General features: G+C 52.2%; 1 protein-coding gene across 2 annotated transcripts in view; it reads right to left on the bottom strand.

Annotated features, from left to right (window-relative positions):
• KIF13A (kinesin family member 13A) overlaps window positions 1-12,974 on the bottom strand; it is a 215,353-nt gene that overhangs the window by 34,328 nt on the left and 168,051 nt on the right. For both annotated transcript variants that reach the window (XM_056132384.1, XM_056132383.1), the window contains exons 18-21: window positions 11,296-11,458; window positions 5,654-5,794; window positions 5,082-5,231; window positions 825-983 (exon numbers count right to left, since the gene is read on the bottom strand). In XM_056132384.1, coding sequence (XP_055988359.1) covers window positions 825-983; window positions 5,082-5,231; window positions 5,654-5,794; window positions 11,296-11,458 — 613 coding nt within the window. The remainder of the gene's footprint in view (window positions 1-824; window positions 984-5,081; window positions 5,232-5,653; window positions 5,795-11,295; window positions 11,459-12,974) is intronic.

Consider the following 12,974-nt stretch of genomic DNA (forward strand, 5'->3'; position numbering starts at 1 on the left):
AATGACTGCACTCATTTGTGGGATATTAAAAAAACAACAACAACAGTATGAGATTACACCCAAGTACAGTAGAAACAAAGGCCAGGACAAATGGTTCACCATTGGAAGCCTCCCTCAAGGGAAAGGGCAGTCGGGATAGAGAGGGGACCATTGTGACACTGGTAGTTGGAAGGGATTGCTCTGGATGGGAGATGTGTGCTCAAAGTGTGTAATGGACCAAACATGATGGCCTCTCAGTATCTGTATTGCAAACCATACTACCCAAAAGCAGAGAGAGAGAGAGAGAGAGAGAGAGAGAGAGAGAGAGAGAGAGAGAGAGAGAGAAGAAAAATGCCTGCCATAGAGGCTGGCAGTGGGGGACACAGGGAACAGTGGTGGTGGGAAATATCCAGTGACAGAGGGATGTTGGATCACTGCACAACTGAAACCCAGTCATAAACAGCTTTGTAACTGTGTCTTACAGTGACAAGGTGATTCAATGAAACAAAATATTAAGAAAGGAAAAACCAACAAGGTGTCCTTTTTTCTGCCAGCACCTCCAATTGTAGAGTCATGAATGACACAAATACGGCCAGTGTCCATGTGACACCAGCTCATGCCCCGGCCCTTGCAGAGCACCCGGGAACTTGGCCCAGGATCTGAGTGAATGTGGCACAGATACACAGTGCTGGCCTGGCCCGGCTCTGGGCGACACTTCACCCCAACAGCAGGTCAGCGGGACCCCCAGGGCTCAGCGCGGGTCCTGCTCCCCCCTCCTCCCCCACTGCCCGCTGTGCGTGCTCCGGGCTCTGGGCATGACCCGTCCCTCCCGGGGCTGGGCTCACCCGGCAGGTCAGCTTGCGTGTGCGGGGCAGCCCGTCCCCGCCGTCCGCCACCTCCAGGCTCCCGCTCTCGCTCGAGTTCTCCGAGGAGTCGTCCTCCGCCAGGCGCTCGGGGACCGTGCCCGTCACGCGCATCACCTCCACGTGCAGACGGCCGGCCACCTGCGGGAGCCGTGCGAGCTGTGACCCAGATCCCGGGACCCTCGGGAGCACCCGGGCCGCCCTTCTTGCTCTCTGCTCCGCGGGCCTGGGGGCTCCCTGCTTCCCATGATAGTAGGGGCTCCCGGGTGGGGAGAGTGGGAAGGGGGAAGAAAGGGGGAGGGAGAATGGAGGGGGAGGGGAAGGGGAAGAGATGGGGAAGGGGAGAGAGAATGAAGGGAGAGGGGGAGGGAGAAGGAGGAAAGGGGCAGGGAGGGGGAAGGGAGGGGGAGGGAGAAGGGAGAAGAAAGGGGAAGGGGGAAGGGAGGGGGAGGGGAAGAGGGGGAGAGGGAAGGGGGAGGGGGGAAAATAGGGGGAGAGGTAAGAGAGGGGGAGAGGGAAGGGACGGGAGGGGGAAGAGAGAAGAAAGGGGGAGGGGAAAAGGGGGAAGGGAGGGGGAGGAGAGTGAGGGGGGAGTGGAGGGGAGGGGGAGGAGGAAGGGGAAATAGAGGGGGAGAGGAGGGGGAGGGAGAAGAGAGAGGGAGAGGGAGGGGGAGGAGGGGGGCAGGGGAGGGAGAAGAGGAGGAGGGGAAAGCAGTAGGGGGAGGGGGAAGAAGGGAAGGGGAGGAGGAGGGGGGAGGGGCATGCTGGGTATTGAAGGGGACTGTAACCCAACTCAAGAGTGACCCAGCCCTGGCTGGTCCTCATTACCCTGAGAAGAGGCTGTGGAGCCCAGAGCAAACCAAAACAGGGAGGGGTAGAGAGGGGGAGCGGGAGGGGGGAAGAGGGGGCGGGGGAGGGAGGCGGGGAAGAGCGAGGAGGGGGAGGGGGAGGGGTGGGGGAGGGGGAGGGGCAGGGCACTGAGCCCCCGGCTGCCATATACTGGGTGCTGGCACACTGGGTGTCAAAGGGGACGCAATGTCACCCAACCCAGAGCGACCCAGCCGTGGCCAGGCCAGCGTGACCCTGAGAAGAGGCTGTGGAGCCCAGAGCCAACCCAAACGGGGTGGGTGGGGGGCGGGGAGGGGGGCGTCTCTGCTCTCTCCAGGGAGGAGATGCGCGTGTCACTCTCTGCGGGGCTGAGCAAGGGGCGCTGGTCAGGGATGGGCGAATGCACAGAACACAGAATCACTTCAGGGATTTGTTTCTGTTTCTGTTTTGCTCTTTGGGTCACACCCGGCGATGCCCAGGGGTTCCTCCTGGCTCTGCATTCGGAAATCGCTCCTGGCAGTGCACTTGGGGGACCCAATGGGATGCCGCGGATGGAACCCAGGTTGGCTGTGTGTGCAAGGCAAACGCCCTCCCTGCTGTAGTACTACTCTGTCCCCCGTTTTTTTTTTTCATTAATTTTGGGGGTCTCCCAAGCTGTGCACAAGTGGGGCACGAGGCTATGGGGCACCCAGGCAGGATTCAAATGGCGTTGGCCGACCCCCAGACATGTGCCTTAACCTCTGCACTATTCCTGCAGGCCAGAAAAATGTTGTTTCAAAACTCGATGCACACTTGAAGGTGTGCAAGGCCTTATTTACACTTTCCGCACTGCCCTGGCGCTGCTCGGCAGAAATGCTGGGAGCACTCAGTCTCCTCACGCTGCAGAATGGCATTCTAGGGGAGGGGTCCAAGGGACCTATACCCCCCGAGAGAGGAGGAACAGTAGTGTGGGCATCCAAACGGGGGCGGGGAGGGGACCGGGTCCGCTCCAGACAGGGTCCACTTCTCAGTGGCACAGACTCGCCGGCCACAGGCCCGCCATGCAGGAGTGCTAAGTCCCTGCGTCAATCTTCCAGGCCAGAATAGTACCCTATTTGTTGATGTCTGGTGTTTGGCCCACCACCCAGCAGTGCCCAGAGCTTCCTCCTGGCTCTCTGCTCGAGACCATTCTTGGCTGTGCTAAGGTGCCGGATATCAAACCCAGGTTGGCCAGGTGCATCCCGCTATACTATCTCTGTGGCCCAAAACTCTTAGTTTGGGAATTAAACACACACACACACACACACACACACACAATCTTGGTTTTGACTTTACATGTGATTGAAAGACAAGCAAGGAAATAAGGGTCTTAACCAAATTTAAAACAAATAAAAACATGAATCAACTGGAATGAGAAAATGAAATACCTTACGTTTTCTGAAATAAAGCCAGTGGTTCAAAATATCTGAACTGGGCAGTGGCTCCATGACAGAGCATTTGTTTTGCATGTGTGAGGCCCTGGGCTCCATCCCCAGCACCATTAAAAAAAAAAGTAGCCTCATTATGAATATTTAAAGGGGGGAGGAGGGAACGATTAGGAATGATTAGACGTTGTCCCTTGGAATACTCTGGATTCCAAATAATCCTCCCAGGTGAAGTCGGCCAGGAAAGAATGCATCCGCAAAGCGAGAGGTTTGTACTTCCTGAGAAATGGCAATGCTGGATTAAATCTGCTTTTTGAAAGGTTTATGTCCCGGTCCTCCCGTTGTTCATCAATTTGCTCGAGCGGGGCCCAGTAACGTCTCCATCATGAGACTTGTTGTTACTGTGTTTGGCATATCGAATACGTCACTGGTAGCTGGCCAGGCTCTGAAAAAGGTTTATATGATTAAAAAAAAAAAAACAAGAAAATACAGGGGCTGGTATAGCAGTTAGGCCACATTTCCCTCTGCGTCCAACCCAGGCTCGAGTCCAGGTGTCACATGGTCCCTGAGCACTGCTGGGGGTGGCCTGGAGTCCCCTCATGGCCGGGCCAGCTCAGGCATTCCAGGCAGTTCAGGGATCAGCAATGGTGCATCTTTGGCTGACGGGGTGTCTGATTGAGAACTGCCAGTGGGCCCCCAGATCTCTTTAACACGTATTAGAAAGCACCCCCCCCCCCAAAAAAACAAGGAAAGCACGTGTGAACTACAAATAAAAAAAACTGTGTTATAGGAGAGACACAGAAGAATCCCAGAGCTGAGCAGCTCACTGCAGAGATGCCTCCGAACTTCAAGCAGGCCGGCTTCACCGCGTGCCTCAGACGGGGGCAGGTGTCGTCCTTCCACCTGCCCCCTAAAAACCCCAGCAGCCTCCAACTTCCAGAACCCAATGAGAAGTGCAGGTACACGGGTTCAGTGACAGCAAACTCCAGGCCTCAAGGGGTTGGGGATGAGCTCGTCCTCATCTCCTCGTCCCTAGGGACCCTGAAGGTCACACCCACGAACTGCCTCCGGCTGCTACTTAAGCTCCTTAACCTCCACGATCCAGAGAGACACAAAAGAATCTCTGAACAGACCAGCTTGCTGCAGAGATTTCTCCAGACCCTAATTATCTAAAATTTTAGAATTCCAGGGGGTCTGCACATTCTCTTTTGCTATTCATAACAAGCAATATAAAAGAGTATGGAAGAGATTGTCTGCCATAGAGGCAGGGAGAGGGTTGGGATAGGTGAGGTGATACTGGAGACACTGGTAGTGGAAGATGTGCACTGGTGGAGGGATGGGGTTCGATCACTGTATGACTGAAACTCAAACATGAAAGCTTTGTAACTGCATCTCATGGTGATTCAATAAAAAAATTATAATAATTGTTAAAAATCATCACTTCCATAAGTTAGGAAAGTAGCTTAGTGGTATAGCACATGCCTCAGACAAATAAGACCCTAGGTTTGATCAAAGATATGAAAAAAATAAAACCATGAGCAGATTTTGATACTTGATTGGGATACAGACAGAAAAAGAAATGGAATTTTCATGATTCATGCCAGTTTCTGGATCGGTATCAAGAATGTGGAGTTTATGTCCAATTCAATCAGCCTATTCAATGGCTGAAAAATTAGCAATACTCCTACAGTTAAAAAAAAAAGAATGTATGTATAAGTGGCCAGAGGGAGATGGGCACGGGGTATTCATAAGCGGCCAGAGAGAGGATATAGGGTGAATGCTGTTGCATTACACACCAAATATGGTGCCCTGAGCACTACCAAGAGTCATCCCTTAGCCCAGAGCCAGGAGCAAGCCCTCAGCATCGGTCTATAGTGCCAGCTACGGTCTAAAGCACTCCCCCGTCCAAATAAGGGAGGAGGGGGAAGAGAAAGAGAAAAAGAAAAAGAAAAAACATCTCCCCTCCTCAAAACTTAAACCACCTGGTCCCAGGCTGGCTTGTCCTTACCTCCCCCTGCTGGCTGATGATGGGAACTGCATACTGAAGCTTCACGTCACAGAAGAGGCACTCCAGGAACACATTGGCCACGCCAATGAGGTTGTGATTCTCCTGGGCTTCATAGAAAGGGTCCCCTCGCTTCCCGCAGAGTCTCTTGGCCTGATGGGGAAGGCAAAACCCAAGCATCACCTCTCCTGTTACGAAACATCACCACTGAACACAGTGTACAGGCGTGGATCCAAATAAGCCAGGGAGAAGTAACATCAGAGCCCGGGGGCCTGCATAGCACAAAATGAGCACCTAGGAGGGACTCTGGGGTGGGGGCACTCAGCGCTGGCCCCCTGCTTGCGGGACGCTGGCAGCCCCCTGCAGCCGTTCCCAGCTCAGTCCCTCTGCAGGGTCTCCCTTGCCCAGATTGCAGGGCTAACTGCCCCTCCGAGGGACGAAACTGGCTTGCAGGTTATTCTCGTCCCTCTGTCCAGCGGGGACCAGGCTGGCAGAGCCTCCGGCTGTCCCACCCCGCAGAGCCGGCCAAGCCTGCCCGCAACTCTGCTCTCCTCCCCAGTGCCTGTGCCGCGTACCTCTGGAACTTTCTCCTTCCACTCTTGATAAAGATCCCGCATATCGATCAGCTTGTTCTCCAGCTTCTCGATGGTCCAGACTTGGGTGCTCTTCCCTTTTCGCCTCACCTGGATAGCCGGCTCGCTCACAATGGCCCCTCTCTGTGGCACGAAGGGAGACACAAGCCAATATGGCAAAGCTCATTAACATGCTTTATTTAATTTTTTTAATCGAGTCACCATGAGATACAGTTATAAAGCGTTCATGATTGGGCTTTTTTCATTTTTTTTAATAATTTTATTTATTAAATCACTGTGAGAGCAGTTACAAAGCTTTCAGGTCTAAGTCTCGGTCATACAATTAAACACCCATACCTTCACCAGTGCTCATTCTCCACCCCCCACAACCCCAGTATACCCCCATCCCACACCCTCCCTCTACCTGTGGGGCAGATGATTTCTACATTATTCTCTCTCTATTTTGTTCACATTCAATATTTTGACAACTGTTGGAGCTTAGGTTTATCAGGTTGCACCCATCACAGTGCTCCCAAGTCATTCCCATTACTTTGTTTGTCTGTAACTTCTATGCTCTCTTCCCCAACCAATTTGTAAGGTCTCATCCTTTAGGACACTGAACTTGTACTTCAAGTTAATATTGCCTTTCTCCTCTCCTTATGTCTTTTGAATAATTTAATGCAATGTCCTTTTTGTATAGATACAGGAAGACAATTAATTAATATGCTTTATAACTTAGGAGTTGATTGGCTTTGAATATTATTCACTCCTGGGCATCTGCTTTCTCAACTTAAGCCTCAGTTGCCCTCACTTCCTAGCACCCCAAAAGCAGGGTTCCGACGTGGAACTGGATGGAACCAGGGCAAGCTGGTAAGTTATGTGCTACCCTGGCATCGAGATGGGCCAGGCCAAGGTGCCACGATTCTTAACTATAAGTTAAGAGTTTGATCATAGGCAAATGCTGTCATGATCCAAAAGTAACGACGAGACTAGGACCCTGCTGCTAGGAATAGGAAAGATATCTGGCCTGAGCACTGCAGTCTGAGATTGAGATGGCCCTGGGAGAGCAATTCTATAAGCTCAAAGTATTTCTTACAGTGCCCATACAAAATGATTTATATTATGTATGCTTATATGTTGGTCGGACAAGGAGAGGAGAAACACATCCAGGGAAATCTGTTCTAGGGTGGGTTTGATGTAGGCAGGTAGATAGGGAAAGGCTCTCTGCAATGAAACAAAGTCTCATAGAAGAAGAATTCTAGGACCAACCCACCCTGTGGACACAGAGAATAAAGACTTGATAAGACCATCCCCAGACCCTGAAGATATGGGCCTCCTCCCCATGAAATTCCTCCTTTCCGAGAACCCCCCTTTCAATCCGGTTGACTCTAGCGACCCAGCCCCAAGGAGATTCCAGGACATTCCAAGTCAGATGATTCTCAAACCCGCTTTCAATCCGGTTAACTCCAGCGACCAAGCCCCAAGGAGATTCCAGAACATTCAGAGTCAGAAGGATCTATAAGAACCAGCTCGAGAGCCCACTTGGCGCTCTCTCCACCCTCAGAGAAGCCCGCATTCCCTCTGGACACGTTACTCTCTCTCTCTCTCTCTCTCTTACTATCTGCTTATCCCTTTCTCTCCCTCTCCAAAAGCCTCCAAATAAAACCTGTTACTTCACTGCTTGTCTACTCCTGAAATTCTTTTCTGCGAGTGAGACAAGAACCCCAGAAACCTTGGGTAAGGCTTGGGACTGGTCTCTCCTTTCCTGCAAAGAGCAAATTCTCGCCTCAGCTTGAGTCTGTGGCTCCCCGAGCAATCGGGTGGCGGGGATTAACTCCCATGCCTAGAAGATCAAGCGGACTTCAGGTGTGGCTTGACGGCCACCTTGTGGGGCTGGCGGGGGTTAGGCCCGTGCAGAACTGGTGCTCACTGCAGACTTTAACGGTCCTAGCCTACCCAGGGTCCCGGGTGACAGAGGCGGGTGGGGAGAAAGTGGTCGTCTTTCTCCTCCCCACTTCACATAAGTCACCTGTGGGGCCCACCGACATCAGGTTGATCTGCTAAATGAGAATCTGTCCTAGAAGCAGTTTTCCTGTGTGTCCTGACTAGCTTGGATGAGACTGAACTTTCTCCCCTTCAAACTGCCTTCAGTAAATGATTTCAGTATATTGAGGCAGTTTCCCTTTTCTCACAGAAACCTAGCTGGTCTTGGATATGCAGATCTCAGATGCTAGCCAGGCCTGATCTTTGGGATGTAGATTCCCAGCTCTAGCCAGGCTGGTCTTTGGGATGCAAATCCAAGTGCTTGTAGCTTGTAAAAGGTGAGGCCAGGATTACTGGCCAATGTAAAGAAACAATGTGGATGTAAAGAAACAAGGTATGGTTTGCCTCAATGTTCTTTCTGTAACTCCTTTTGATGACATCACGATATTGCGCCCTTTAGAGGTACCATGATCTACATAAGGGTGATTCCAGGGCTCTCAGGAGGGACACGTGCCTTAGAGAACCGGGAAAGATGGGGCTGAGGACAGAAGCTGAGAGAACAAAGGAGCACGTGCTCGAGAGATCCTGGGGCCTCCATGACATACATCTCTTCCATGTAATAAACTGCTGCTAAGACCAACCAGCCTGGCCCCTGTTTCCTTCCTTCGCCTGACCATCGCCATCAACCTCTCTGGAGTGGGGAAACGGCCTGTGACTACGGAACGTGGATGGCAGGAGAGATAGGCCGCTGCCGTTCCCTTGCCCATCCTTTTCGTGTATTTACACAACACCAGACCCACCATTATTATTTGAGATTTTACCCCAACACTCAGATCTGCTGAAAAGGCAACAGTAGACAATTTGTTTTCTACTGCTGGTTATGAACAACATATGATGTCACGTGGCTGCAGTAGTGGCCGCACGATTTTGAAATTCCAAAATTTTAACACTTAAATATGGAGAGATTTCTGCCAAAACCTGAGAGGTTCTGAGATTTGCTCCTGAGTCTCTGGGATCATGGCCGTTAAGGAGCTTGATCAGGAGCCAGAAAGGCCATTCATGGGCGATGACTTGGGGTATCGTTGGGGTGGGGAGGACAGGACTGGCTCCATCCCCATCCTGTGAGGCCCAAAATGTATCGTCACTGCAGGCCCAAACCTGACTGTCCAATGGTCTCTGGAGACATGATTGGATTTCAGTCATACAGTGTTCCAACACCCATCCCTCCACCAGTGCACATTTCCCACCATCCATGTCCCCAGTTTTCCTCCCTCAGTTGGATGGTTTAGAACCGTTACAGCCGTAGGTGAGAGAGGTACACTGCACCAAAAACACACACAGACACAAGACAAAATGCAGCTCTGCTTTGCCCCTATCTTTCATGTATGCCCATACACACACTTTTTATTTCCTTACAAGCAGAATTGAGGAAAAAAACAACAACACATCACTTCCTACCCCAATCTTCTCTCCACTTTTTTTTTTTTTTTGGCTTTTTGGGTCATACCTGGCGATGCACAGGGGTTACTCCGGGGGTCTGCACTCAGGAATTACTCCTGGTGGTACTCACAGGACCATATGGGATGCTGGGAATTGATCCCGGGTCAGACGCGTGCAAGGCAAACGCCCTACTCCTGTGCTATTGCTCCAGCCCCTCTCCGCTGTTTTTACAATAATTCTCTTGTGTGGTGAAATATTCCCCATAAACATGATGTGATGAACTATTTGACTGCTCTCCATTGTACCTTTTTTTTTTTTGCTATCATAAAGGCTATACACCATGATAAGCATGTCTGTAGAAAGAGCACACACACTTCATACACATCTCTGGCTATGTTAGAATATACATTTTTTTTCTTTTAGGGTCACACCCGTCGATGCTCAGGAGTTCCTCCTAGCTCTGCACTCAGGAATTACTCCTGGCAGTGCTCAGGGGACATATGGGATGACGGGGATGTGCAAGGCAAATGCCCTACCTACTGTACAACCACTCCAGCCCCTAGAATATACTTCTTGACGGAAAATCACTTGGGCAAAAGACTAAAAGCCAGCAAGTCTGAGGAGAAGGTCCTGAGGCATTTCTAGCTTGCTGGAGGGAAAAGTGAATGGAGGAAAAGAAACACTGATTCTTTTGTTTTTAATATTTTTTGTGGGGGAGGAGACCCTACTCTCTGGGCTCAGGGCTTACTTCTGGCTCTGAGCTCAGGAGTAACAGTCACCTAGCGGGGCTTTGGTGACCATATGGGATGCTGGATGGAACTTGGGTCAGCCGCATGCCAGGCAAGTCTCCTGTCCACTGTATTATTGATCCAGCCTCTGATTTTTCTGTTTCTTTCTTTAAAACAACAACAACAACAACAACCACAAAGATTCTCCCTACAGGAAAATTTCTCCAAATTGAAATGAAAACCTTTCAAATGACTTCAGAGCCCTTCTGTGTATGTCAGACAGGTACTCCACAATCTTCCTATCTGTCGAACTCACTTTTCAGACCATGTAGCACTGTAGCACTGTCCTCCCATTGTTCATCGATTTGCTTGAGCGGGCACCAGTAACGTCTCCACTGTGAGACCTGTTGTTACCGGTTTTGGCATATGGAATATGCCACGCTTACCAGGCTCTGCCATGCAGGCGGGATACTCTTGGCAGCTAGCCGGGCTCTCCGAGAGGGGTGGAGGAATCGAACCCGGGTTGGCCGTGTGCAAGGCAAACGTCCTACCAGCTGTGCTATCGCTCCAGCCCGATACTTCAGACTGATACTGCATCCTGATATTTCAGATCATACTCTGAGCAAACATACACGAAGTCCTCATTCCAGAAAAGGGCATTTATTTATTTTTGGTTGGGGGCCAAAAGGCTATTCCCGCTTCTGTGCTCAGGCGCCACTTTTGGTGGTGCTCGGGGGACCGTGAGTGTTCAGGGATTGAAATGGAATCAAGGCAAGCGCCGTCACCCTGTACTATCTCGCTCAAAGAAGAGGAACAGTCATTAAAAAAGAGAAAAGCAGTCAAAATTACTTATATTCCAGGGAGCCGGAGCTGACAGTACAGTGGTGGTGGGGGGGGGCAGGGGTTTGCCTTGTATACTGTTGACCAGGGTTTGATCCCCCGCATCCCATAGGGTCCCCTGAGCACTGCCAGGAGTAATTCCTGAGTGCATAGCCAGGAGGAACCTCTGAGCATCACCAAAAAGCCAAACAAAACAAAACCCTTATATTCCAGTATATATTTCTATTCTGTATTCTAGAATATCACTTAACTCTAATTTTACTATATGGAAAGAGTATTGAAACAAAAAGTTCTGTATTGTTTGTTTGGTTTTTATTTTGAGGGCAGGGCTCGGAACTTACTCCTGGCTCTGTGCTCAGGGATCGCTCCTGGTGCTGCTCATGGGACCACATGAGGTGCCTGGGATCGAACCCGGGTCAGCTGCGTGTGTGCAAGGCAAAAGCTCTGCCCACTCCGCTATCCCTCCGGTCCAGATGACAGATCCTTCAGCCCCCGCCTAAACCCTCCTATTCTGATCAGCATCAGCACCATCCGCCAGCATCCCCTGACAGAGAACCAACATTGGCTCCCGACAGGATGGCATCGGGGATGTCCGATCCTGTCTCATGATGCGCCCGCCTACCCAGTGCCTACGTTCCCAGCGCCCGTTCCTACCTTCCTGTTGGCACTGAGGTTGGCGGCGGGGATCTGCAGGGTCACCTGGTAGTCCGTGAGCTTGCTCACTTCCTCGGCTAGGAAGTTGGCCTCCCTCACCAAGGTGTTGGCTTTCACCAGCTGCTCACGCAGCTTTGCCAGGCTCTGGCGGAAGAGCTCGTCCCTGTGAGAGAGCAGAAGGGGACCCGAGAAGGCTGAGAGGAAGAAAGTGCGGGCTGGCGATGGCGCAAACCACAGTGGTAGAAACGCCTTCTCGGCAGAGCTGCTCACGTGAGCTGATGGCTCCGTGGCCGGGAGTCCCTGAGACACAGCCAACATGCACGATGGAGATGGAGCTGCAGAGCGCTGGTATTGAAAAGACGTGTCCTTGGTGGCTGGAGCAATCGCACAATGGGTAGGGCGTTTGTCTTGCACGCGGCCGACCCAGGTTCGATTCCCAGCATCCCATATGGTCCCCCAAGCACCACCACGAGTAATTACTGAGTGCATGAGCCAGGAGTAACCTCTGGGCATCGCCAGGTGTGACCCAAAAAGCGGGAGTATGTGGCGGGGGGGAAGCCGTGTTCTTCCTAAATTGCTTCGAAATTGTTGGGTTCTGGCTTTCCCGTTTTGTTGGTGTAGAGAAGGGGTCTTGGTGGATGCCACGATACTACAGTTACCTGCGAGCCGGCTACTGCTCTGAGCACAGCCAGTGAGCACACAGCTGGGAACAGCATCAGGGCACGGCACAGACAAGGGCCATGCAATGGAATCAGCGTCTTTCCCTCACAGCACCAGTGGGGAACGGCAGCCTTCAGGGGAGACACCTGAAAGCCCATGCCTGCACCCAGCACGGTCAGCTATAAGCACCTCGAGAAGGAAGCCGCATCTACACCAGCGTGTGCAGGAATGAGCGGGTGAGTCCCGGGCAAGTGTGCTCGACTGCGACCCATGAAGTGCTCTCCCATGGCAGAGCTTGTCCGTGCGGGCTGCGGGGCCCCGTGGCCCTAGCTGTGGCCCCCAGAAGCAGCTCCTTCGCTCCATAAAGCTCTAGGGCGGCTGCAGGAGGCAGGGCAGCAGCTCAGAGGGGAGCCCGGCCCTGTTACTGCTCATCGGCTCTGAGCCGGGCAGGGTCTCTGCCTCTGTTTCCCCACGTGGCTGAAGTCAGGGTGGGACAGTAGATAGGGCGGCACCTGTGGGGACCAGACGACCCCTTGTCCGCCCCCTCCCCAGCAGAATGTGTAGTACGTGGCGTCAGATGCCACTTTCATGACTAGGAGACTGATGCTTCATGGAAGTGACTGATGAGAGCACAGTCAGGCAGACAGGCCCGGGCCCGAAGCCTGAGGGAGGGGAAACCCAGACTGATGCCTTTCTTTTGTTTTTTGTTTTTTTTGCTTTTTGGGTCATACCCAGTGATGCAGAAGGGTAACTCCTGGTTCTGCACTCAGGAATCACTCCTGGCAGTGCTCAGGGGACCATATGAGATGCTGGGAATCGAACCCGGGTCGACCATGTGCTAGGAAAATGCCCTCCCCGCTCTAGTATCGCTCCAGCCCCAAGACTGATGTCTTGACGGCCCTCCCCACACGGCCGGGAACAGCATCGTGGCACGGCACAGCCAAGGGCCATGCAATGGAATCAGCATCAAGCCTGGACTCCGGCCAGAAGCCCAGACTCAGTGACAACGCTCGGGCCTG

Source organism: Sorex fumeus, unplaced genomic scaffold, assembly GCF_029834395.1.
Source record: "Sorex fumeus unplaced genomic scaffold, SorFum_2.1 ptg000094l, whole genome shotgun sequence".
NCBI lineage: Eukaryota > Metazoa > Chordata > Mammalia > Eulipotyphla > Soricidae > Sorex > Sorex fumeus.